The 25916-nt window shown below is 52.1% G+C and overlaps 10 protein-coding genes across 10 annotated transcripts; 4 read left to right on the top strand and 6 right to left on the bottom strand.

Annotated features, from left to right (window-relative positions):
• Positions 1-136: 136 nt before the first annotated feature.
• UHO2_04947 (uncharacterized protein) lies at positions 137-1309 on the bottom strand (the record flags this gene model as incomplete). Its single annotated transcript, XM_041557478.1, has 1 exon — positions 137-1309. One exon carries the CDS (start codon positions 1307-1309, stop codon positions 137-139), a length of 1173 nt encoding a protein of 390 aa, XP_041413412.1.
• Positions 1310-2225: 916 nt separating this feature from the next.
• Positions 2226-3032, top strand: UHO2_04948 (uncharacterized protein; the record flags this gene model as incomplete). The annotated part of the gene is made up of 1 exon (XM_041557479.1): positions 2226-3032. The coding sequence occupies one exon, from the start codon at positions 2226-2228 to the stop codon at positions 3030-3032; it is 807 nt and encodes a 268-aa protein (XP_041413413.1).
• A 254-nt stretch (positions 3033-3286) lies between these two features.
• Positions 3287-6664, bottom strand: UHO2_04949 (uncharacterized protein; the record flags this gene model as incomplete). The annotated part of the gene is made up of 1 exon (XM_041557480.1): positions 3287-6664. One exon carries the CDS (start codon positions 6662-6664, stop codon positions 3287-3289), a length of 3378 nt encoding a protein of 1125 aa, XP_041413414.1.
• Positions 6665-8311: 1647 nt separating this feature from the next.
• Positions 8312-8593, bottom strand: UHO2_04950 (uncharacterized protein; the record flags this gene model as incomplete). The annotated part of the gene is made up of 1 exon (XM_041557481.1): positions 8312-8593. The coding sequence occupies one exon, from the start codon at positions 8591-8593 to the stop codon at positions 8312-8314; it is 282 nt and encodes a 93-aa protein (XP_041413415.1).
• A 1885-nt stretch (positions 8594-10478) lies between these two features.
• UHO2_04951 (putative b-type cyclin 1) lies at positions 10479-12579 on the top strand (the record flags this gene model as incomplete). The annotated part of the gene is made up of 2 exons (XM_041557482.1): positions 10479-10493; positions 10591-12579. 2 exons carry the CDS (start codon positions 10479-10481, stop codon positions 12577-12579), a joined length of 2004 nt encoding a protein of 667 aa, XP_041413416.1.
• Positions 12580-13170: 591 nt separating this feature from the next.
• Positions 13171-14388, top strand: UHO2_04952 (putative COP9 signalosome subunit 5 CSN5; the record flags this gene model as incomplete). Its single annotated transcript, XM_041557483.1, has 1 exon — positions 13171-14388. One exon carries the CDS (start codon positions 13171-13173, stop codon positions 14386-14388), a length of 1218 nt encoding a protein of 405 aa, XP_041413417.1.
• A 209-nt stretch (positions 14389-14597) lies between these two features.
• Positions 14598-17120, bottom strand: UHO2_04953 (uncharacterized protein; the record flags this gene model as incomplete). The annotated part of the gene is made up of 1 exon (XM_041557484.1): positions 14598-17120. The coding sequence occupies one exon, from the start codon at positions 17118-17120 to the stop codon at positions 14598-14600; it is 2523 nt and encodes an 840-aa protein (XP_041413418.1).
• A 2469-nt stretch (positions 17121-19589) lies between these two features.
• UHO2_04954 (uncharacterized protein) lies at positions 19590-21548 on the top strand (the record flags this gene model as incomplete). Its single annotated transcript, XM_041557485.1, has 1 exon — positions 19590-21548. The coding sequence occupies one exon, from the start codon at positions 19590-19592 to the stop codon at positions 21546-21548; it is 1959 nt and encodes a 652-aa protein (XP_041413419.1).
• A 158-nt stretch (positions 21549-21706) lies between these two features.
• UHO2_04955 (uncharacterized protein) lies at positions 21707-22906 on the bottom strand (the record flags this gene model as incomplete). The annotated part of the gene is made up of 1 exon (XM_041557486.1): positions 21707-22906. One exon carries the CDS (start codon positions 22904-22906, stop codon positions 21707-21709), a length of 1200 nt encoding a protein of 399 aa, XP_041413420.1.
• Positions 22907-23776: 870 nt separating this feature from the next.
• UHO2_04956 (putative TRR2 - thioredoxin-disulfide reductase (mitochondrial)) lies at positions 23777-24832 on the bottom strand (the record flags this gene model as incomplete). Its single annotated transcript, XM_041557487.1, has 1 exon — positions 23777-24832. One exon carries the CDS (start codon positions 24830-24832, stop codon positions 23777-23779), a length of 1056 nt encoding a protein of 351 aa, XP_041413421.1.
• Between the last annotated feature and the right edge of the window lie 1084 nt (positions 24833-25916).

Here is a 25916-nt window from a genome sequence, read left to right on the forward strand (position 1 = left end):
CTCGATGGGAAGAGACAGAAGGTTTGAGTGATGAAGGAAAGCTTCGAAAAGAGGCGTGAGAGGAAGTGCGAATGTCTATTATATGTACTCTATTGGAGGCTGTGAGAACCGACACTTTGACCTGCGGGGGTTCGGCTCAAGGAGGCAAAGTAACAAGCAGACAAGCCTGCTTCTTGGTTCCTAGGCTGTCAAGCAATAAGGGTCGTTGACCCACCTTCATCTGAAGCACGCATGACGAGCCTGCGAACGTCGGCTTTACCTCGGTACCCACGCGGTTGGTGGCAACAAGATACCTCATCTTGCTGCTCAATGAATTTGCATCTCCCACCGCAGCGTCGGAAGAGGCAGTCGCGCTGCTCGAAGGCTGCGTTGATGCAGTCTGAGGATTGAAGAAGGGCAAGCATCGCATCACCCAGTAATTGATTGTGGAAAGACTTGGCAAAGAGTCTACTCTTGGCTCTTGGTGTTTGGGGAGAAGCCAAGCCATGGGCATGACGAGCAAGTCGACGTCGCGTTGAACGCAAAAGGACGCAAGCTCGCAGTAATCAAAGGGAGTGCGGAATTGAAATAGGTTGAGATCCATACAGATGGCAACGCAGACATTGCCGAGGTCCGGTATATGAAGTGATTCGAACCCACTGCCTGCTGAAGCCCACTTTTCGTCGGTTTCAAAGAAAAAGTGCTTGCGAAAGACATGCTGAAGGGAGCCGTCAGGGGCGAAAAGAGCGGCCGAGTTGGAGGCGCGGTAGTTGACAGTCTGGTCCGGGCTAGCCTCGACTGTTTCGTTCGACGAGATGCGGACATCTTTGGGTCTGGCATCGAAGGGAGGGGTGAGGGTGACACTCTGATAGGCCCCTATAGATGGCGCACGACTAGAAGACTCTTGATGTGATATCCGTTCAGGGAATCCTATTACAGCGTGACAACGAAGCTGCTGTGCTAGGTGAGCTCCAAGCGTAAGACTTGGACTGCTTGAGCTTGCGCACGAGCTGCGACAAGCTGTGGTGAAAGTGGACGGTGATGAAGACGTTGAGGTGAACAAGGATGAAGGCGGTAGGAAACTGGTCGCATCTTCAAGGAATGGGTTGATCTCTTCTCTGGTTTCAAAGACGTAGCCGGTGAGAGCAAGTTCTGGAAGAACAAGAAGATCGATCGAGTTTGTATTCGAGTTTGAGCCACTGTCCAAGATGAGGTTGGAGACGAGATCAAGAACGGTGTCAATGTTTCGGGACACGTCGGCGTGTTTTGAGTCAAGCTGGACGCAGGCGATGCGCCTCTCTCGTGATGAGGCTGTGCCTAGGCTTGCCATGCTTTTCACAGTGAAAGCTGCTGGGTTCAGTGGCGCTCCAGTGATGATAGAGAGACGGGGAACCGGCCAAGATGTGATAGAGGGCCGGCAGGTTGGAAGAGCAAATCGAGCCAGCCCTCGTCCAGCTTGCGGTCGGAGTAGCCGAAGAATGGTGTTGTAAAGAGCCGCAGTTGATCGCAGCGCCGCCTGTGGCTGTTACAAAGAGAGCACGGATGAGCGCAAGACGAGAGGATCGTGAGCCGAAGCCGACGATGTGACTTGAGGATAGCGAATTGCTGAGGATCTCAATGCGTGGGAAAATCCGATTCACGGTCCGACAACAAGAGGCATTTGTCTTTTCTTCGGCCACGCCGACGCCTTACGACGGCTTCAATTCCACACTCTGCAAAGTTAATCCAACTATGACTTTGAGCGGATCGTATCGGATGCTCTCCGAAGGTCTAAGCTTGGCGTGAGAAGCTATCCACACGGCCTTTCCGAACAGATGATTGATAGCAAGACGTCAACTTAACTTGCTTAGCTCCTCTGTAACTACAAATGTCTCACAGACCTTGGCGAGACACGCAGCACTTGCCTGAAAGGTCGGCGCGCTCTCCTCGCTGCTCAGCACAGGCCAGTCCAAATGCGACTCTTGGGCGCATTCCAAATGCAAATGCAAATGCAAATGCTAATATATATATATATATATGGTTGGTTGGCTTTGGGAACAACGCGCCTAAATTTCCCTTTTGGAATCCCGCGCCTTTGCAGCAACACTTTTGACAGGGCTGTGCGTTGATGCAGGTATCTCACCACCAGATCGCGATATTAGGACTTGCTTCCCACCACCAACCACAGCGCGACACAATCTTGACAGCTTTCCAATTCAAGAGCAAAGAAAGCACAAGTGACTGAAGCAGTATACAGGCAGTCGAACATGGTCTCATCACAACAACTCGAGTCGGCCATCCGACAAAAAGTTGCCAACGTCTCAACTCTCGTCGTCTCCGATGTCTCCGGTGGTTGCGGACAAGCCTACGACGTGGTCATTGTTTCTGACGCATTCGAAGGTCTCAACACGCTCAAGCGTCATCGAATGGTCAATGAGCTTCTCAAAGACGAAATCGCTCAGCTCCATGCCTTCTCTCAGAAAACTTACACCGTCGCGCAATACGGAGAGATGTCCTCGTCCCCCAACAACAACAACGCCTCCTCATCCGCACCTGCACCATCATCCACAAAGCTAACCAGCGCAGACTTGCAAGCTCCAGCACCCATCCTCACCAACCCCGCCTCTTCTCGCCCTTCGCACAACCGCACAGCATCCGGAGTCTCTATTCCGGAACTAACCCTCACTACCGACGACGAAACACTCTCGGGCCTATCCAGTAGGAATGCAAGTAAATCCCTCACTCCAGGCGCACAACCAGGTGGCTCTTCAACTCAGTACCCTGGTACAGCAGTTCCTCCTCCTCTAAGCCCAAGCATTTCGAGGTTGCACGAAAACAGGATTAGATCTACCGAGTTTTGGACTGGGCTCCGATCCTACCTGGAACTGCAGTTCAGTGGTCCAAGCGTAGAGGCAGGTGCCGCAAGCCCAGGTCCAAGTGGGAGAAACCCGGGTGATGCAGAGATCGAAAGGATCTTTGAAGATTTCTTCTTGAGTCAGAAACATCATTTGACCGCCAGCGATATTGCCAAAGTGAGGGACGCTACCGGGATGCTTGGTATGGCTGGTGTCTAAGTCATTGGTGCTGTGGATGGATGGTCGTAGTTCACAGCAAACCTCGTTCCTACATGTCACTGCATCTATTACTGCAATTTTGGTATAATGGCTTTCGCTCGTGACTGTGACGCGCCTGCTTGAGTGTGTGAGTGCAGATGGTGCTCGTGAATGATTACCGATACAAGTGCAATAGTAAAACGGTCATGATCCTTTCCTTCTCCTCCTTCCCTTGTGCCCCCTTCTCCTTCCTCAACCCTAAACAGATGAGCTCACTACTCGCAAAACCACCCCCCAACAGCCCTCTTGTACTCATGATGCATGATAGCCCATTTCATACTTCTATGGTCTGGTTTCAACAACGGATGTTTCGCTGAATCCACTCTGAACTTTCCTGCCCCTGCTGCATCTCCATTTGTCACCTTTGGTTTCTTTTCCTCCTGTCCCTCCACCGCCGCTTCGGATTGCGCTTGTTTGGGAGGGTGAGGACGTTGACGAGAGATCTTTGGAGCGGTTTGAACGAACGTAGCTAGATCTGGATCCGCGCTGATATCGACAAAGATAGCCGAATCCGAGTCTGTGAGACACCCTGTACAGCCCAACACTTGCTTCAGTGGGCTTGGATCGGGTTCTCTCGCCTTCACCTCTTCGGAAGTGTTGAATGGGTTAAGAAAGTCCAGCACAGCTACGCGGTATTCTTTGACGACAAGCCCGTGTTTGCTTGCTTTGCAGCACGGACAGATTCCTTCTTTATCTCCTCCTGTTACGAAGCGGTATCTGAACAGCCCTCTGAGAGCGGCAATCCATTGCAAGACCACCTTCGACACCACCAGCCTCTTCTTCGCTCTCGTCAGTGCAACGTAGAGGTGGTTGAGTTCGTTTTGATGCCAGTACCCCGCAACCTCGACTCGCTGCGTCTTGTCATTCCCAAACACAGGTCTGAAATCATCGTCAACAACCACATTGTCCCATTCTAAGCCTTTTGCTTGGTGTACTGTTGTGAGTACCACCGTTGCCTCCTCTTCCAAAGGCGCAAAACGGGTCTCGAGCTGCTTCACTTGATCCAAAAAGTCGTTGCTGGCTAAGAAAGGTCCTAACGCCACGGCAAGGGAGAGTTTGCTTTCCCCTCCACCCTCTGCTTCCACTCGCTGAACCAGATCTTTCCAGCTTGCAAAGTCTCGAAGGAGCGAGTTGCGGGACATGGATCGACTGTCGTTATGATACAGAATGTGTGCGTCGCGGAGGAGAGTGACGATGGCGTCTGGTTGTAGGGACTGCGAAGTCTTGAGGAAGATCTTGTGTGGTTGATGCAGTGACGCGGAGAGAGCGAGGGCTGTGAGGCATAGCTTTCGGTTGGAACGGAAGATACGTGTGTGACACATGAGCGAAGAAGTGTGACCCATTCGAGAGATCGACACTTGTGCTGCGACTGCCTGTTGGCCTTCGCCCAATCCGTTCGCTAGCGTGATTGCTGCTGCTGCTTCGTCTGCTGCCTGTGTTGGTGCCGGTCCCTGCTGCTGTGTTGCTGGAGCCTGCTCTGAGGAGGGCGCCTCGATCAAGCTGCGAAACACACTTGCATCTGCAAAAACTCTGTCCGCCTCACCCAAAGCACCACTCAGCTTTGGCTTAGCCATAGCCTTCTCCCACGCCGCAGGCTTTCTGAGCCCCAGCATCTCTGTGGCAATCTTTGCCACTGAGTCTCCGAACCTGAAACTCTTGGTCAATTGGAAGTGCGCCGATGACGGATACAGTCGTTCATTGAAGGCTTTCGCTGTACCACCACGGAATCCATAGATCTTCTGGAAGACATCACCCACAATCAGGATGCCACAGTGCTTCTTCGCCCGGAGCAAGATGGAGACCTGAGCAGCCGATAAATCTTGCGCTTCGTCTAACAGTAGCACATCGAAAGCCTTGAAGAAGTTCTCAGAGTGATGTGGGGCTTGTAGCTGCAGGAGTTTGACGTAGGCATCATGAGGGCATTTGACTGATTTGCCATTCCGGTCCGGTGAGCCTTGTCGGATGAAGTCCCAGAGATCTTGTGCGCAGCGTGCCACCGCGCGGATCTTGAGGTCAGTGTCGGTAGCGACCTTTGTTGGTACGTGGCGGTCGGGTATGATAGTTGTATCGTCAGAGTAGAAGAATCGCTGGAGTGTTGTTAGGACGTAAGTTGCGACCGCTGTTGGGGTGAGTCGATGATCTCGTCCTGTTTGTGTGGCGATCGCCTGTGCGCGGATGAGTTGGCCTTCGGGTAGGCTCTCTCCCAGCAATCGGACAACGTCGCGCGCTCGCAAGTCGCCGATGTCCTGCCCTGCAGTGCGAACGACTTGACACAATGCGACTGAATGCATAGTGCGACACTGGACGTGGTCTGGGAAGCGACGTCGCGCTTCATCAGCAGCTGCTTTGTTGAAGGCAATGTAGAGAAAGCGCTTGTTCGGGCGTCGCTCAGCATAGGCGAGGAGCGATCTAGTCTTACCGGTGCCTGCAAAGGCTTGCACTTTGATGAGCTCGCCTGGACGTACATCTCTGCGGACAAACCTTTCTTGCTCGTGCGTGAGCTGGAAGCCAAGGTTAGAAATGGAACCGGATTCCGGTAGGATGCGGTCGGGCTCGAAGAAAGAGTTGATGGCAGTATGGCAGTCGTAGTCCAAGATGCGAACAGACTGGATGGGGGGCAGGTTATGCGAAAAGGCACGCGAAAGGCGGACAATAGCGAGGTAGAGACGGACGCTGCAGAGCGTTTCCACGGCAGTGACATGATCGACAGCAGCAAAGATGTGATCAGAAGTGACGCGACCGATAAGGAAGTCTCTGCTCCATTTGCGTATCAGCGGAAACGAGGGATGTTCATGCCATAGACGTGTGAGGCAGGGCACAAGCTCGAGGAGGCCAGTGGGTGCCGCTTTGAGCTGGAGCTGAGTGACGACGTCTGTGTATGCTTGTAGGAAGTTCTGTTCGATCTGTTCTTGATCCGCATTGACCGGTCTCGGTGGGACATTGCTGTCTTGGCCATTCTGAGGGGCGTGCTGTCCAGCGGCCTGTGGTGCATCTTGATCATCATCGCTGTCATGATCGTCACCGCAATCTGAGGTGTTGAAGATGGACTCTTCCTCAAGAGCTATTGTCTCGTCGTACTGTCGTTCATAATGTAAGAATGAGGCGAGAAGCTTACGCCAAGGGCAGAAGGTCTTGGCATGGATCAAGGGTCGTATCCTCTTATCCGCTCTCAAAAGGCTTTGAATGTCGCGGAAGGAAAGGAGGTGTAAGACCATGAAGACGACCTCGCGTGGAAGCCATTCGAGAACGGTGCGCTTCGTGGGTCCGCTAAGGTCGACGTGCTGATATGACTTTGTCCGACGCCATGAGGTCTGAGAGAGCTTGGGTTGCAAGCGGGCAGCAACACTGTCGTCGTTCGCTGACGCAATCTTCTTCTTCAGATGTTTGGTCGATGCCGAGGCAGCCGCTGCGGCTGCCACACCTGCTGCACTAGTTGATGCTTCCGGCCTAGCGAAGGTGGAGGAAGAGGGCGGCTGACATCGCTTGGCGGGGACGATGGCTGGATGCATGCTGGATGCTTTTGGCGGGTCCATGGCTTCTGCTTTGCAGGTGGCGGCGTGTGTACGCCGAGCGTTGAGGAAAGGATCAAACATTGTGAGTGGCCGCATAATGACAGGAGGAGCAGGCGAAATCCACTACGGCTATGAAGATGAGTGTCCCGTGACAGCGCTTGGACCTCCTCATGCAATGAGGGACGACGCAATTAATGTTCCGAGCATGAGTCAAGGCCAGCGACAGAGTTTGACGTTCCGAACCAAGTCGTTGCGAGATTATTATACTGGTGCTTGCTTCAACCCCGTGTGTACAGCAATGGACACGAAAGAGCAAGAAGCGTTCATGCGGAATAAGCAGCAGGAGGTAGCAAAGAAGTTGTCGTCGTTGGTCCGCGAGACTGACTTTCCGTGACTGAGGGACGAGACTGGTCGGGTGGAGTTGATGACGAAGGAACCAATGGAGGCCCGAAGTGCGGAGATGGCGATCAGTATGATGGAAGCCGGAAGTGTGGAAGGCTATCACGGCTTAGGCGTGAGTGTGTGTGGAGAACACGGGCGGATAATAATAATAAAAATGCACTTTCTCGGAATGCGGAGAAACACTTGGAAAGAGAGCATCGGCGAGGGCTGAAGAGAATCGGGACGGCGTAATGTGACCAATGCGAAGGAGCGAAGAGAGACTGTGGTGTTGAATGCCCCGCTGTGAATCGGGTATCTGTGATTGGAAAGGTGTTGGTTCGGAACGCGCCGCGGTCGATGAATCATTTTAAGCGCGAATCTACTCAACGCGAGCGAGCGTGTTCCAAGAAGCGTCTTCTCATGAAAGCAGCAGAAGAGCAGCAGTCCAAGGCTCAGACAAGAGGCAGTAACAAATGACGCACAAACAGACGTACATCGCCCACCTCTCTCATCTTGCCCACCCACACAGTCAGCCGTCGCCCACGTCGCGCTGGCCTGGTAGTTACTGGGAGAGGGTGCCGTTTACAAATCCTCTGCCCATTGCTTTTCTGGTTACAGTCTCTACTACTGTCCTCAGGCTAGTATAAGCAGTATGAGGCCACTCAAGGCTCAAGGTGTGAGGGCGGACAGCCTTGCCAGAAAAACGTCGTTGCGGCACGTGATAGGCGATCCGCGTAACGCGTGAAACGGATGTGGAGTTTTCCCTGTTTTTCGAAGCCAGTTTTCTTCTTGTGTCATTTCGTGTAGCCGCAATTGCCGTTCAACGGTCAAATTTGAAGCCTCCTTTTTGTTGTTTTTTTTTGGACCGAGTTGGTTGGACACATTTTTCATTTTGGCTTTTTCTTGACGTCGACTTCTTTTGCCGGCATTGAAGTTGAGGCATAGATCGACATCATAGCTGTTCTGAGCAGGACGACGAATGCCGAGAGACTGGTTCTGGAAGGTTCAAGAGGTAAGCGCACGCATTGCATGCCATTTGCAGCGTCAGTAGTGCGACAGCAAACTGCGAATCGCCAGTGCGAGCAAACAAGTCCGAGTCTGTCGACGAGACGCTCAAGAAGGCTTTCAAGCGTCAGTGCAACCTTTCAGAAGTGCAGAGAGAGGCTCTTCGGTCTCTTCTGTAGGCCACGGTCAATTGCATCCACACCACTTGATCGAGCGTAGACTCAGTAGCCTGATCCAACTCCAACTCATGAGAATGTATTCTCGGTCTCCAAGCTCAAGATGTGACCAAGACAAAGGGAAACGTTGATGGCACGAGTTGCCATTCATTGCGTACGCCTTCTCCTAGCTCTTTCGATCTCGGATGCTTGCGTGCGAATAGACGACTGGAAGCGCCATGTGCACCTTGGATAAAGTGACAAATACGACACGAACCACGTCCACGTCCACGTCCCACGTCCCACGTCCCACGTCCACGTCCACGCTCAGAGCGCGCTGCTGCCTCGATTTTACCTGCTTGTCAATTCGCAATGTAGAGTTGATCGCGCTTTCTCTCAAAGTCACAACAGCCGCTGAGAGTCCGCCGTGTCTCAGACAGTCAAGCTTGCTCTCTTCTAGATTCACCATCGTTGCTTCTTAACCCTAACCGCCAATCTTTTCTCTACACCATCACTTGCCCTTTGTTCCTCACTCCTCTTCTCTTATCCTTCCCCTTCAAAATCGCCAAGAGCACGTTCAGCGCTGCTTTCAAGTTCATCACCGTGCGATCCAGCCGACGACATCCCGACGTGCTTCTTCGTGCCCAGAGCTTAGGCCTGCTGCTTTCTTCTCTCCGAACCATTCTTCCTTCCAACGCTTCAAGGCTATATTATCGCCCCTATAACCGCCAACATCGCCAATTTTAGCAACTTCAGCAAGATTATAGACTCACCACTTACTCCACCAGCCAGCCATCTCATCCGGAACTTAACCCCCGTCAGCCAGCCAACTAAGCAAGCTCAACTGAAAGAGCTTCTATTACATAGGTAAGTCTCTTTGTCACCGCTCGCTCCCAGCATCGGTTCGTCTCGTGTGGTCTCGGCCCGTTCTGTCGACTGCATAGGCCCCATTGCCTCAGCCTAGTCTTTCACCGACTCTCTTCAACATCTCTGCTTGAGCTTGCTATTATATGCACGCAGCAATGATGTATCAAGGTGCGCTGTTGCGGTCCCATCTTGAGGTGGTGTAGACCTCGCTGCGAGCGATGGCCTGCGTTCGTAGCACACCTCTCCGTCAGGCATTTCGAACGCAGCTTGATTCAGCCACCAATTGAACGGCGGCGGCAGCAACCCATATCCTCAGCACTTCTACTGCCCTTCTTATTGCCATTGCTAGCGCCCTTCTCATTGCCATTGCTATTCTTCCCATCTACTACCCGATGACGAGAGCAATGATGTTGAGAGGGAGGCGCAGCATAATCGGCGCCGATGCGGGATCTAACAAAATTGCAATTTGCCAGCGTAAAGGTGAATTGGAAGTTGAATCGTTTCTTGAAGGTCGCCAGCTGCTGCCTTGGAAGATTAATTCAAGGAAAAATAGGGAAATTCCAGCCATTTTCTCCTTGAATTTCTTTTTGTTCCGGTTGCAGATGGCGATGGTCAGCTTCGATGCTCGCGACTTTGGATTTGCGACACGCATCCTTGCTGAATATTGGCTTTTCGCGATTTCAGCACACGAACGCCAGTCGCCAGTCGCGAACGCCCTTTTTTGTTTTTTGTTTTTTGTTTTTTGTTTTTTGTTTTTTGTTTTTTTTGTTTTTTTGTTTTGTTTTTTGTTTTGTTTTTGTTTGAAGTGGAATTGGATGGACCTGTCGTGGCTCGTTAGTGGAGAACTACAAACCGAGCGCAGGCGTGTTCAATTCAATTTTCCAAGTTCTGCCTCTCTGCTGCCTCTTTTTTTTTTTCTTTTTTTTTTTCTTCTTTTTTTTCTTTTTTTTTCTGTATCGAGTCCCACACTGCGCTCTGCTGTACCAATTTTCTTGTCATTCTTCGACCCGTCAGACGAGCAAGCCTTGACTCTGTTCTTGCTCGAGCTTGTCCTTCTTCCTCTCTCATCCTTTCCTCGTCTCATCCCATCTCCACTCCCATCTTCACTCCCATCTTCACACATCTTTCCATCCTCGCCCCTGCTACTACACCTCACTGCATCGCGTTCGACTTCGTCTCTTTTGGCATCGTCTGCTCTGGCTCCATCACTGGCATCTACCTTGCTCGCGTCTGCTTTGCTTCGCCTCAACGCTACCTTCTTCAGCAATATTTCTTCCTTGGTTTCGTCTTCCGTCGCGTCGAATCACCTTTCAGCACCTATACCCCTATGACATCCAACTGACTCGCTTTGCAACCTTTGCATCGTCTCTCTACCGCCATTGTCGCGACATCTGGCTTTTCCTCGTGCACCTACGCTACTGCCAGTCCGACACCAAGACGACACCGAGATCATCCAACAATAAACATATACAACAAGCATCTACATCATGTCTCAGAACATCGTAAGTGCCATTCTCTCTTCACATCATCTCTCACTTGATTGCAGCTGCTGACCAGCGTGGTCGTCGTCGCACCAATCTTCGCCGCCTCTATCCGCAGGCATCCCGTCGCATCCCATTGCGGACACGTAGCACCGCCTCTTCCATCGGTGCTCAGGCAAAAGAGAATGCTGGCGTCACCTCAAGAAGCACTCGATATGATCCCGCCGACGCTGGTCCGTCCAAGCCTTCCTCTACCGTGACTGCGGCCACCAAGGCATCCGCTGCTTCTGGTGTTCTCGGAACTCGGAAGAGGGCTGCTCTCGGTGATCTGACCAATGCCAACCGCACGAGACCCACCATGACTGGTAATGGTGACAAGGGCAAAGCTGCTTTGAAGGATGCTATCAAGCCTCGTGCCACCACATCTGCTACCACCTCATCACGATCAGCTGCCGTCGCTGCCACCACCTCCACTACCACCACCACTGGCGTTGGCGCTGCTCGTCGCGTTGTTCGTACCCGACCCACCACTACTACCTCCACTACTACCTCCACCACTGCCGGAGATGCCGCTGCTGCTGCTGCTGCCGATCAGCCCTTCCGCGCCTCCAGGCGCCTTGCCGGCACCACCACCACCGCTTCGAAAACGTCAGGTATTCCTTCAGCGTCATCACGGTCCAACTCCACCACTGCCGCCTTTGCCGCCGTTGCTGCTCGCAAGGGCACAATGTCTCGCACCGCCTCTGGCAACTCGCAGACTGGTCTTCGACGCGAAGCTAGCACCACGTCCGTCGCCTCCACCACTGCTCCCATCGCCTCATCGCGATCCACCAAACTCAACGAAGCGATCGTCGACACCGGTGACAAGATGGAAGCTCCTCAAGCCAAGCGTCTCAAGACCGAACAGAAGCCTCCCAAAGATGAAGGATGGGAGGACTTGGACGCCGAAGATGCCGAAGACCCTCTCATGGTCGCAGAGTATGTCAACGACATCTTCGAATACATGAAGGAGCTCGAGATCATCAACATGCCCAACGGTGATTACATGTCTCTTCAGGAGGAGATCAACTGGGATGTACGAGCTATCCTTATCGACTGGCTTGTTGACGTCCATACCAAGTTCCGTTTGCTCCCCGAGACTCTCTACCTTGCCGTCAACATCATCGACCGCTTCTTATCAAGACGAACCATATCCTTGAGCAAGCTGCAATTGGTGGGAGTCACCGCTATGTTCATTGCCAGCAAGTACGAAGAGGTGATGTGCCCTTCTATCAAGAACTTCTACCACATTGCTGATGGCGGTTATACCGATGTCGAGATTCTTCGGGCAGAGAGGTATGTTCTGAAGGTCCTTGACTTCAGCATGTCCTATGCCAATCCTATGAATTTCTTGCGAAGGATTAGTAAGGCGGACAACTACGACATTCAGACCCGAACTGTTGCCAAGTACTTCATGGAGATCTCGTTGCTCGATTACAGGCTGATGGAGCATCCACCTTCGCTAATTGCTGCTGCTGCTGCTTGGCTGGCACGAGAGGTCTTGGAGAGGGGAGAATGGACTCCTACCCTCGTACACTACTCTACTTACTCAGAGCAAGAGTTGTTGGGTACTGCCGAGATCATGTTGGACTACTGCTTGAGGCCTATCACCCATCAGTTCTTCCACAAGAAGTATGCGCATAAGAAGTTCATGCGCGCTTCTACCTACGTCGTTGATTGGGCACGCAAGTCGTTCCCCGAAGGCGTTGTGGGTGTTGACGAGCAGCAGGATCTCAATGTTCTCCGTGTCGACCTTTACGATCGTAAAGGAGTTGAGCGTCCAGAACAGTCGGTGGTCAGCACTTCATCCGGAGCCAACACCCCCGCTCCCGCCGCTGCAGGGTTCGACGCCAAGCCAAGCCAAAACGAAGACGTCGACGCCGACGAGACCTACGACTATCCTCAAGAAGATGATGAGGAGCAGGAGGAGGATGAAGGCGAAACAGAGGAGCTCGACGAGGAGGAACTTTTGGATGAGGTCAAGGCAGGCGCAGCACAGAGGAGACAAGATACCCGACAGGTGTTGAGGGATGTTACCAACGCCTATGAAGCCACAGAGACTTTTTAGATGACGACAACGTCTTTTCTATAGCATGCATTTCATCATCACCTTATTACTTGATTGTTTCAGGATTACAACTTTAGCATTTCACATTCCTCTACAAAATTCTTATACATCTCTTCTCTCGCCGCTGTCTCGTTATAGGTTTGCAGAAATTGATCAGACTTATATCTCTCTCATTGAGTGTGTATCCAGAGTAGAGGTAGCGATCGTATAGGGTGTAGTTGTTCAGGAGACACGAGGCGTTCTGATGCTTCTGGTGCGTGGAATTTGGCTTGAATGTTAGAACTCAAGACGCAACATACGCGAAAAAAAGCTGAGTGGAGGCTTTGCTGCGCAGCAACTTTGCTCGAGCCACATCTCATTTCGAGAAGATCGAATCGACACTTCCTTTCACACCTCCGTCTTCTCACTCTCAAGCTCTTTGAACGCTATACCGCTCTTCTGCACTCAGAACTTCTCCATCTGCTGCTTATCTACAGGTCAGCCTCAGCGACGACCTGAAAAAGCGACAAGTGACTCGATCTCGAACAGTTCTGCCCCTTCACTCAGCATCGTTCCGACGACTCCATCGCCTTCGGGTCCAACTTGCCCGCCATGGCATCCTCATCCTCAAACTCGGCCTCAATGGCACGCACCAACTTCGACCTGAGCAACTCCATTATCCCCTTGGACCCATCAACCCTCGACTCGATCTTCCGCTATGACTCTGAAGAACAACGTTCAATTCTCCGCAGCCAGCGCTGGAAGACGGATCCGCATTTCTTCACCAAAGTTCGAATCTCTGCCGTAGCGCTCATCAAAATGGTGATGCACGCCCGCAGTGGTGGTATTTACGAGATTATGGGCTTGATGCAAGGCAAGATTGATCCCGTCAACCGCACCCTTTATGTCATGGACTCGTTCGCGCTTCCAGTGGAGGGGACAGAGACGAGGGTTAATGCCCAGAACGAGGCGTATGAATATATGGTCCAATACCTGGATCACAGTAAGGAGGTGGGAAGAATGGAAAATGTCGTCGGGTGGTATCATAGTCATCCAGGCTACGGATGTTGGTTGAGTGGGATAGATGTTAACACCCAGCGGACTAATCAGCAGTTTCAGGATCCGTTTGTGGCACTGGTTATTGATCCTAATCGTACCATCTCGAGTGGGAAAGTAGACATTGGTGCGTTTAGGACCTATCCTGAGGGGTATACGCCACCGAACAACACAGCGGGAGGAGGAGGAGGAGGAGATGGGGAGTATCAAAGTATCCCGTTGAATAAGATCGAGGATTTCGGTGTGCATGCGAGCCAATACTACCAATTGGAGATCGAACATTTTAAGTCCAGTTTGGATGGAAAGTTGTTGGATCTACTCTGGAACAAGTATTGGCAGAATACACTTTCTCAATCCCCGTTAGTGACAAATAGGGGGTATACGACGGAGCAGATTAGGGATTTAGGGGAGAAGTTGGCTCAGACAAATGCGGCGGTGGTTAATAGACAGAGTAGTGGGACGATGCCCTTCACGCCCGCTGCTGTTGGGGCCAAGGCTGGGGCTGAGGAGGGAAGTAAGAAAGCTGGAGAGGGGGGAATGGGGGAGGGTGAGAGCGGAGGAAAGGAAAAGGAAGGAGAGGATGCTTCAGGGTTGGTGGATGACTTGGTGAAAAGGAGTAAAACTTCTGCTTTGGCAAGAGCCAGTAATGATGCGAAGAAACTGGCGATTGAGGCTAATCATGGATTGTTGGCGAATCAGTTGAAGAATACCTTATTCAATTATCATAAGGGTGCAGTGTCGACAGCGGAGGAGGTCGGGAAGAGTGCGGCATGAGAGAGGGTTGGGTGCATCTCACCACTTGGACAACTGTACCAGTGGCATCTGCATTCAATGTCTTTTCATGCATGTCTATCGCACATCCTTTATACTGCTTTCGCACGTTCGAAGCGAGACTTTGCCAGACTCTCTGCTGACACACGTTCACACAAACACTGAAAGCATATCGAAAGGCAGGGAAACATCTATGAATTGCAACTCCAAACTTAGTAATGCTCATCATCACTCGCATCGTCATCATGAGCATTCTCGTCAACACCGACACTAATCCACTCCCATTCGATCTCAATCGCGATCAATCCTAGAGGTTGTTTTCTGAAATCGATCTCATCCTTTTCAAATCGGATTTGAGTCTTTGCTCCGACTCGAGCCATGCCTGCCACTCCAGCGTCAGGATCTTCGAATGAAGGGATCAACCAACACCATCCGGCTGAGGCTATGTCAGGGAGTTTGGAGTGTTTCGAACCGGTGCGACCGACGAGGACTTTGATGCAAATTTCTCTGTCTGCGTCCAATACTTGGCCGACTGAGAGGGGGGTGGAGGAAGGGAAGGAAGAGGTGGGATGGTGGGCGAGGTAAGATGTGGATGACGGGGGTGTGATCTCGTCGCAGGGAGAGGGGCGGGTGAAGATTGAGGATGCTTTCCGGGTCATTTTCCTCAGCGGACCTCCTGGGCTTGGGTCAGAGGGAGGGGCAAGGCGAGAAGGTCCTGCTGGAGCAGCTTCACCCGGCGAAACCGCGTTAGTAGAGGAAGAGTAATACCCCGAATCAGCGCTGGATGCCGACGAGTGTCTCCCATTGCCACTCTCCTCTTTCGGCTCGAAAGTGTACTTCCACACCTTGTCCCCCTTTTTCCCTTTCCCATCCACCACTGCCTCCTCTAGCACTTGTCTCGGCTGACTCTCAGCTAACAAACTGAAATACTGTAGTTGAGGTTGATCATCTCTCCAATCGAAAGCTCTAGCTCTTTCCGCCTCCGCCGCTACCTGGATCCCCCAATTGCCAATCTTTGTCTCGTGTTCCGAACTGAACTTGTTTCCATCCCAACATTGTAAAGCAGAAGCCTTACGTCTCAAAGACTTGAGGTACTGCCGTTGCTGTTGTTGTTCAGCATTGAGATCGCCTGCTAGGCCGGAAGGGTCGTGTTGACCGAAAGCTTTGGCTCTGCGTCGTGCCTGTCGCTCCCACGATTCGAGACGGTCAACGAGGGAATCGTCATAGCGGACGAGTTGGACGCTGAGTGAGTCAGAGTGTGGAACGAGTTTCTCGAATAGAGATTGGACGCCTTTGGAGTTGGATGAGGGGGAGGAACGACGTTCGACAGAAATGCGAGTGATGCGGATTTGTCGACGAGGTTGACGGATGGTTGAAGTCATGGATAGGCGTGCGTCGCGACCGGAGAGAATGCGGGTCCAGTATCCAACCCATCGACGTTGGGAGGGGATGGAAACGCCCATTTTGGGTTTCTTGGTGTCGCTGTGATCTTCCGTGTTCTGGTTGACTGCGATGGATTCTTGGTCGTCTTCCGATCCCCGGACGTGGCTGCCTTGGCGGTAAGGGTTGTTGCTGTAAGCATCGACGATGGACGTGCTCATGCTAGTATCAGCTGGTTGGTAGCAGGGCATGCTGGTGCTGGCTCTGCTGTGCGTGGGGAAACGAGAGTGCATACTGAGACTGAGATCGTTGGTGCTCTGGCCTGACATGTGGAGCGCATCACAGCTGCGGCCTGCTGGACCAGCACCCAGTGCACGAAGCGAAAGAGTGGAAGTGGCAGCAGAAGGCATCGCACCCGTGGAGTGAGCAGAGGGTCGCAACCCTGCTGCGTTGGACCTTGCACGCTGACGACCACTAGGTTTGCTATGGGATTGAGGCTTCATACGACGTTCGGTGTGGAGGTCAAAGATGGTTTGGAGTCGTTGTGAGATCTGTTGGATTTCCATTTCTGGGTTGTGGTCGTCGTTGCGGATGATGCTTTGCTCCGGTGCAAGAGAGGGTCGTCGTCGCAAAGTGCCGCTGGTTGGAAAAGGCATGGTGTAGCCAGCACTGAAAGAGACGGTGGAAGAAGCGGCATTGGTCCATGCTGCCGAACGAGAGATTTGCCAAGTCATACTGCTGCTTCGTAGAGGAGTCTGAGGCTGCGTTGTCTGTGTTGAGCCCGACTGTTGCTCATCTGTTGCACCGTTGGCATAGGCGATAGGTGCGAGGGCAGGCGGTGGAGTGACAGACTGCTGTGGCGGACGCTGCATCTTGCTGTAGTTCCTGATGCTGGTAGGAGCAGTCGGCAAGTAAGGCAACGAGACAAGATAGCAGCATGTCATGGTTCCTGATCTTCCCTTTCCGGCTTTGCAGTGAATGACAGCGGTCGCATCGGGATCCGATTCTAGATAATCGGTAATGTCGGCCACGAAGAGCGGGATCAAGCTGAGCGGTGGAACGTGGTGGTCTGGGAAGGGGAACCGCGAGACCCTTCCGTAGAACTCGTCGGCATCGTAAGAGTTTTCAGTGACAGGGCAGAAGTTGTAGACGCGGTAGAGGTCGTCGTGACGCTTGTCGAGGAAGCGACGGACGTCGGAACGTTTGTTGCGGTAAAGCGATTGAAGACCGGAGGCAGGGAAGCCCATGATGATGATGTGATCGGTGACATAGGTGAGATCGAGGTCGAGATCGAGCAGAGGGTCCTTGAAGCGGGCCTTCTGGCCGCTGACGATTCGGCGTGCGATTGTTGCCATATTGGGAGTAGAAGCCAAGGTAAAGGCAGGCTAGGCTAGAGGTCCTTTCGGGGGTATGTAGCAGCCAGATGCCGTTGAGTCAGATTCGTCTTGGAGCAGGGTGATGCAAGGTATGCCGTATTGGCTATGCTATCGAATAATAGGTGGACCTTGAGAATTGATGAGGAAGATGCCTATAAGGTCGAGTTGAGATCGCTCATGTTCTTGCTAAAGACAGAGACCTCGAGATCTAGATGATGGTGGAGTGGAAGTGGTTCTGATCATCCGCAGAGTTGAGGTCGTGGGGAGGAGTAAGTTGGGGTGGATATAGTGGGACGGAAAGAGAGGAGGCCTTCATCTGTAGAAGGGCGGGCTGGTTGAGTGGGGTGAGGAGGAGGAGGAGGAGGACGAGGAGGAGGAGGACGAGGAGGAGGGGGCTTGACAATGTGCAAATTGTGGTGGGAGGGAGCGTCAGCGTGGGCAGTGCCAAGAACTTGGTTGGCAGAAGCGAGGTCTACAATACAATAAAAAAAGGCGGCCGGCCATCAAGCTCAAATTGGTCAGAGCCATGAGACGTAGGCGAGGTTGGGAGGTGGATAAGCGACCCGTAGGCGACGCCTCGTGCTCGCCGCTGTGGTATGGTAAGCCACCCCTTCGGTATCCTCCGCCGAGGAAGGGGTTCGATGCCAAATGCGAAGGCTATTGCTTCGTCGAAGCTGGTCCACAACGGAAAGGGCCGTTGCTGAGGACCTAAAGCGACACATTCCATACAAAGGCTTGGCTTTCAAGTTCTATCCATCGAGCTTCGCTCAAGTTGTCTAAAACAAGCAGGCTCTTGTCTTGACACATTGTCTTTTACTGCATGCATGCCTTTGCGTGTGCAGTTGTAGCAGTTTGCAAAGAACTGGCACAAGCGGCTCTGCTCAACTCTGCGAACCATCTATCTGGACTGCCTGACGACAGCGAGTTGAATCTGTTGTTCTCCGTGTGACAGCGGGAGGTTTAAGCTGGATCAGGCACAGGCACAAACTTTGACGCCTCTTCAAGGTGCCTGTGCTCTTAAGGTGCCTGTGCCCTCAAGGTGCCTGTGCCCTCAAGGAAAGAAGACGGAACTCAGCGAGAAGAGCGAGTGACGTAGGATGGATCGGAAAATCTTGTGCAACTCGCCAACCAAGCGAGCGTTGCTTTGTTTGACACGACGCCGTCGACCGTCATCGCGCTGCTTTTCCACTTGATATCCACTCATTTCAGCTTGACAACCAACCACAGCAGATACCGGCATAGCGAACCACATGCGCCTCGGTGACTTGCTCGCAGTCATACACTTTCTCTCTCGTCCGAATCTATCACCCAGAAGCAACCTCAATTGGAGCAATCGTTGCTTTGCTTTGACCTCGTTGATGAATCCAATACTACCAAAGCTTAGTGGAATGCCAAGAAATGGCAGGGGTCAAAGCGCCGCCCACCGCGACGTAGAATGCTGGGCGACGAGGTCCCCACGTACAGACATTCCGTCTAGTCGCAATAGCAAGGAGGATGGGGAAAAGGAAAGATCCGTACTGCGATCGGACGTGCTGGTGAGTAGCGCCGCCGTTTAGACTGCCAAGACCTCATCATCAGCAAAAACGCACGTGCAGCATGCTTTCCAACATGAGGGCCCCTTCCTTTCCATAATCAACTTCTCACACTCGAGCCTCGAATCGAATAGTCTTTCCCTCAGAAGATCTTGCAGATGTTGAAAAGTGAAGAAGTTTTGGTCGCGATAACTGGCGATCGGCGAGAGTCTAAGTACGATGTCACTGCTGGTTTAGACAGAAACATATATACTCAATTGACTCAAGAACGTGGGGGGAGCCTAGTGCTCTCGGCTTGATATATACGTATATACATTTGCGTGGTACCTGCCAAAGGTGGGAGTGCTTCTACTTAATCATCTACCTTGACAACGAGCGGGACTGTGTTGTACCCGATCTCTTGTCAGATCGCTTCCACCAAATCTCCGATTAGATTGACCTATCCCGATCTCTTCCGCTTCGGCTTACGTCAGCTTTCATCATCATATTGGATCGTTTCCTTCAGCAGCAGAATGCCGTTCGGGATGCAGAATCGAAGCAGACAATCCGACCCGAACGCATCGGGCTGCAATTGAGCGATCTAGCAACGATCCCTCTATGTTTTTGTGGTTCCAAGTAATAATGTTAGTACCTGCTCCTAACAATCTCAGAAAATCGGTTGCTCCTTCCCCCCACGCGCTGCTCGTACGATTCTTGCCGCGAAGCACAGACCACAGACGTGAAGAAGAAGCACTTTCAGGCACTTTCAGTTCTTCTCGTTCCTCTCAAAGACCCTTTTTGCTGTTGTTGGGCGCGCGAAGATAAGGCTTGAGTGTTGGTCTGTTCTATTCCTGCTCTTCGTTCCAACCATATCACCTCAAGATTGCAAGCAGTACCGTCCACTCTCGTCGGCAAACGATTGCTTTGGATTAACGAAATGACGGCTACCAGCCCCTTCCCGAATAGCATGGCCGCAGCCTCGGTGTGGGTCGAGCGTCTCCAACTCCAACTCCAGCTCTTTGTCCTTCAAACAGATCTTTACCTCTTCCAATTCATCCCATCTCTCCCTTCCACCGCTATCCGTTCTCCCACCAGCCTAATCTTCACCGGTCTCATCGTATACATCATCTCTCGCATCGCCTCCGCCCTCTCTGCCTACGTCGCCGAGCAAGGCGTGTCTATCTCCATTCCTGCTCCACCTCAAGCTCGCGCAGGATGGTCCGGAACAGTTCTCACTAATCCGACAGTTCGCGATACGAAAAAGCCAGATACAATCTTCTGCTATGACCCAGCCACAGCCTACCTCATTGCCGAAATCACAGCCGATACCCCCACTACCATTGCCCAGAAGATCGCCAAAGCCAAAACCGCACAGCTCAAATGGCGCAAATCTTCCTTTGCCCTTCGCAGAAAAGCATTGCGCACGATGCAGAAATGGGTGGTGAGGGATGCAGAGACCATTGCACGTGTCGCTTCGCGCGATACGGGCAAGACTGCTGTCGATGCTGCTTTCGGCGAACTTCTTACCACGTGCAGTAAGCTAGCTTGGACCATCTCTAACGGCGAGAAGATCTTGCGCACAGAAACGAGACCCAACAATCTTCTACTGATGCACAAGGTATGCCAAGTTCGCCATGAGCCGATGGGTGTTGTTGCCGCATGTGTCAGCTGGAACTATTCAGCGCACAATGTTATGGGTCCGATCATTGCTTCGCTCTTTGCCGGCAATGCGATTGTGGTCAAGGCGAGCGAGCTTGTTGCTTGGTCTGCAGGATGGTTTGTTGATGCGATTAGGCAGTGTTTGAGCGTGTCGGGGTGCGATCCGGAATTGGTGCAGCTGGTGACATGCTTCCCTGAAGCAGCTGAAGCTTTGACGCAGAGTCCGGATATTGCGCACATTACATTCATCGGTTCAGAGCCAGTAGGGAGACTAGTAGCTCAGGCTGCGACCAAGGAACTTACTCCTCTTACCCTCGAACTTGGTGGTAAAGATCCTGCGATTCTGCTGAAGGATGCGGATCTGAAGTACTTTGCTTCTACTTTCATGAGGAGTTGCTTCCAAGGTGCAGGACAGAACTGTATTGGTATTGAACGGTTTATTGCTGATGAAACGATCGCCGAAAAGTTGGTGGCGATTGTTGGGCCGAGAATTAAGGCATTAAAGCTTGGTAGTTTCATGGACGATGCTCCCTTTGGCACCTCCTCTTCTTCCACTAAAGGAGGAAAGGCGGAGAGAGTGGATATGGGAGCAATGATCACCGATGCCCGCTTCTCACACCTCGAATCTCTCATCTCTGACGCTGTCTCCCAAGGAGCCCGTCTTGTTGTCGGAGGCAAACGTCACAACCACCCGACCTACAAACATGGCCACTACTTTACCCCTACCCTCCTCACCAACATTAAACCCTCTATGGCTATCGCAAACGAAGAACTCTTCGCGCCTATCTTCCTCATCATTCCCTTCGCCACCACCTCTCTCGATTCTGCTATCTCCATCGCCAACTCCACACGCTATGGCTTGGGATCTTCGATCTTTGGCTCTACTCTGTCACAGTGCCAGTACATTGCAGATCGACTCGAAGCAGGAATGGTCAACATTAACGATTTCGGCGTCTCTTACCTCAATCAAGGTTTGCCCTTCGGAGGTGTCAAGAAGAGCGGTTATGGTCGATTCGGTGGTCCTGAAGGCTTGCTAGCATTGACGCAAGCAAAGGCGGTGACAAGAGATAGAGCATTTACTTGGATCAGGACTGGTATTCCACCCAGACTTGACTATCCGCTGGAACAGCCAGGGAAGAGTTGGGCTTTCGTACAAGGGTTGGTCAGGTTTGCTTATGGCGATGGTCTGTTGGCCAGAGCGAGGGGGATTTTGGATCTGATTGTCAACGGGGCCTGAACTCACACTCTGTAGTAGCACCACAGTCTCATCGCAATCAAGAATCAAGCATTGATACGCTTTCTCTCATCGAGGCTTGACACTCACACGAAACTGAAACAAGCAAAGAATACAACTTATGATTGCAACACCTGCACTGCCCATGAGCAACGGGGCTTTTAGGCCTTAGGAGGCCTCTTCTTCACATCCTCATAATTCACTGGTTGAATCCAAACTTTCGGCTCCACCCCACCAGCTCCTTGATATCCCTTATGCCAATCGTATCCAACTGCGTAGGCAAAGATAGTTGCATCTCTATTGAACGCGATTGCGGTAATCGGCTGTTTTGCCGGATTGGTCTTCAACAATTCCTTTGGCGCATTAGCCGGTCCTTTCGTTTCCATCGTCTTCAATCTTGTCCTACTCTGTTTGCACCAAAAGTTGATACTTCCATCAGCACCACCAGTTGCAAAAGTACCGTGCACGTTAAACGCGATGCAGTTAACGGGGTAGAGGTGAGACTCGTTACGAGGAACTTCCGGATGATCGGCGTTAGCACGACGATGACATTTGAAAGCAAATTTCTTGACCTTGTTGTCTTTGTCTGGAGGGTCATGGAAGTATTGGACTCCCACTCGACCTTCGACACCGCCCAGTGTGTAGCCGTCTCCATCGGGTAAGACTGCCATTGATCGAGTTTGGTATTTGAGTGGAGACTGTTGCTCTACCAATGGTGTGATGCTTCCAGTTTCTTCCAATCTGAAACCCAACACCATACGCTCCGCCATCGCCACCACTACCACATTCTGCACGTTATCCATCGCATAGCATTTCTCTGGCAAGTTCAAGCTATGAACCATGTTAGGTCCCGCTGCAGGATTATCCACCTTCCAAATCTTCAACACCTTGTCCCATCCCGCTGTCAACAATACACCCCCTGCTACATTCAACCACCTTACACTTCTAATCGTGTCATTGTGCTGCGCCACAACGGTAGGCTGGTTCGTATTCATATCAAACATCCTGCATACTTTATCCGCGCCCACACTGAAGATTTTTGCCCCATCACTGCTCCAGCATAGATCCAAGACGGGACCTTCGTGGGAGTACTGCTGCCAAGGAGTGACGGGTGTGGGGGAGGTTTTGTTGATTTGGTAGATGCGGATGTTGTTATCCCATGAAGAGGCGGCGAGGAAGTCGGCGGTGGGAGAAAAGGAGAGGCACGAGACAGTATCGGAGGGGGCAGGAGCTACTTCTTGGTCTTGATCGCCGGTGGTTTTGGAGGCGGCTGAGGTGTTGATTTGGCCGATGGAGGTTGGGGTTGCAGCTGGGCGAGCGCCAAAGGTGGATGGGGTGGAGGCGGAGGAGAAGAATGCCATTGTGACAGATGTTCCTCTTCCTAGAGCGGTTATGCGGGTGTGGGATTGTGCGGATATCGATGGTGGCTATGCTGTTCGGGATCCTTGACGCTGAGGCAAAAGCTACTGACTCGTGCGTATCGGTAAAAACTGAAGCTCAGTAGCTCGCTTTCCCGATGTTCGATGCCAAGAACTGGACCAGACGCTTCAGATGTCTGCTGAATGTCGCGTGCGGGATCAGCTGCTGATTGCGGCGCGGATGAAAGGTGCGCAGGCGTGCCGAAACCGGTGGGAAGATCAACCTTCGATGCGGAAGCCCGTGTCTTTTGACAGTCCTTGTTGTGAGCTTCAGCGGCTGTCTTCTGCGCCTGTAATTGGTGATTTTGCTCTGTAACAAGAACAGAATTGAAGAGCCTGCTGCGAGTGATGATGGTGGTGGTCAGGAGGAGAAGCGTAGTCGTGTTCGGAGGTAAGCAAAGAGATAGCGGTCAAGCCAGGCGGAAACGATATGAAATCTGCGTTAGAAAATCTGACCTGCGGATAGATCTTCTCAAAAAAAGCGGAAGACGGAAAAGGCAAGACGGAAAGGCCAATCTCTGGCCTCGACGCGTCACGTGATCCCCACTTGGAGGCAATGTCGCATTCAACTCGACAATCAAAGACCTCACTCGACAGAGGCATTGAATGCTTCTCGAGAACTTTTGCACAGTCACTTGACATGTTTGGTTGCTCACAGTTGGATCGAGAGCTTGATCGGGATGGGTTCATACAAGCATAAAAGCGATGAACAAGAATGATCGAAGAACAATAATATTACGAGTGATCATAAAAGATGCCAGAAACGAGGGAGGAAGGTGTGATGCTACTGATGACTACTTGACGACCGCACAATTACTCCTTGTCAGTGCCGGTGTAGTGGTTGGCAGCAGCGGCATCGACAGGGTCAAGAATCTCCTCCTCAGCCAGCAGACGCTCAGCCTCGAGCGCAGCAATGCATCCAGTACCTGCCGAAGTGATAGCCTGTCGGTACTTCTTGTCAGCAACGTCACCAGCAGCAAAAACACCCTTGACCGAAGTCTGAGCAGTGCCTGGTGTGGTGATGATGTATCCGTCGCTGTCGAGCTCGACCTGACTCTTGACGAGCGAAGTGGCAGGCAAGTGACCGATAGCATAGAAAAGACCGTTGGCGTCCATGTCACGCTCCTCGCCAGTCTTGGTGTCCTTGACACGAACAGCTTTGAGCAGCTCACCATCACCCTTGCACTCGGCGGGCTGAGTGTTGAAGTGAACAGTCACCTTGGGATGCGCCAAGAGTCGCTTAGCCATGATCTTGGATGCTCGGAGCTCGTCTCTTCGGACAAGGACGTGAACATGCGAAGCGTACTTGGTGAGGTACATGGCCTCCTCAGCGGCACTGTCACCACCACCGACAACTACGAGAGGCTTGTTGCGGAAGATGGGGACGGCACCGTCACAAACGGCACATGCCGAGATACCGCTCTGCCAGTAGGTCTCCTCACCGGGCAAGTGCATGCGCTTAGCACTGGCACCAGTAGCAATGATGAGGGTCTCGGTGAGCTCGGGAGGCTGGTCCTCATTGAACTCACGCCAGAACTTGAATGGACGGGAGGAAAGGTCGACCCTGGAGATGGTCTCGGTGTGAATCTCGGTACCGAAGCGAACCGACTGGGCACGGAACTTATCCATGATCTCAGGACCACGGATGCCATCGGGGAAACCAGGGAAGTTCTCGACATCGGTTGTGGTGGTAAGCTGCCCTCCTGGTGCAAGACCGTTGGCAAGCATCCCCTCGAAAAGAACGGGCTCGAGGTTGGCTCGCGCCAAGTAGATGGCAGCAGTGTGACCAGCGGGACCAGAGCCGATAATAACGACCTTGTGAACCTTCTGGCCCGAGGACGAAGAGGCACCGTTGACGTGTTCAGTCATGTTGTCTGAAGATGCAGATGTGTCTGCCGAAGTGGAAGAGTGGCGAATGGATACGGCAGAAAGTGCTGCAAGAGGAGCTGTAGCTCGGAATGCACGAGACGAGTAATTGCTAGAACTAGAGTGCGTAGAGAAGCGAGATCGAAGCAGGGGAACTGCAAGCTGTTGCGCGGTTGTAACTCTGGTGTTGGTTGCAAGGAGGTGAGGAAGGTTGACGCGGTTGAACGAGGTCGAACGCAACGACGATCGGGCAAAGCTCATATAAGTACGACGAAGCGTGTTCTTGCTATTGAGGATGCTGTAGGTAGCAACAACGATAGATGCGATAGGAGGGTAAAGTCCGAAGATGATTGGTGTATGTGGTGAAGAAGAAACGATGATGTCGAGTTGAGGCGAGGAAGAAGGACAAGATGCAAATTGCGTGACAGGTGTTGGGCTTTCTCGGGCTAGGCAACCGAACGAATCATAGAAGCAAATGGATCTTCTGAGCTTTCTTTGCTTTCCTATGCCTTTTGCCGGCAACTCAAAAGAGCCTTGGTCGGCAACAGCGCCACGCCGCCGCGCCACCCTAACTTTGGCTGTGAGGCAATACAAAAAATCATCTCGCCTTTTCGCTGTGAAATCGGGATCCGATCGTGAAAACTAACAGAGCCAAAATAAATCAAAAAATAAATAAATAAATCAATCGCTCCTCTCTCTGCCAGCTCGTATTTCCGCACATGTCTGCTTCTGCTGATTCTGCTGTACACAGTATCAGGATTTGAAGCCGTAGCAAGCTGTACGAGGTGCTGGAAGCATCCCGAATCCCTTCATTGGTCGATACGAGGCTTTACTCCTTCACGCAAATAGGTGTATGACGCCAGTAGTTGAAGAAAGAGTGTCTGTGAGCGCAAGTCCGGACAGTCGCCGCGCTCCACAAAGCACACTCGCAACGATGGACCCTTGATCTTACCAGGAGCCTGCAAGCCTCTATACTGCGTCAGTACCCCCGCACAGTAAAGCTTTTCATGCCTCAAAGGTAGCGTATTACAGCAAGTGCCTCATCAGATCTTGAATGGGTATGTTGATTGCTTTTTGCTACAAGTGT

This window comes from Ustilago hordei, assembly GCF_900519145.1.
Source record: "Ustilago hordei strain Uho2 genome assembly, contig: UHO2_contig_11, whole genome shotgun sequence".
NCBI classification, from domain to species: domain Eukaryota; kingdom Fungi; phylum Basidiomycota; class Ustilaginomycetes; order Ustilaginales; family Ustilaginaceae; genus Ustilago; species Ustilago hordei.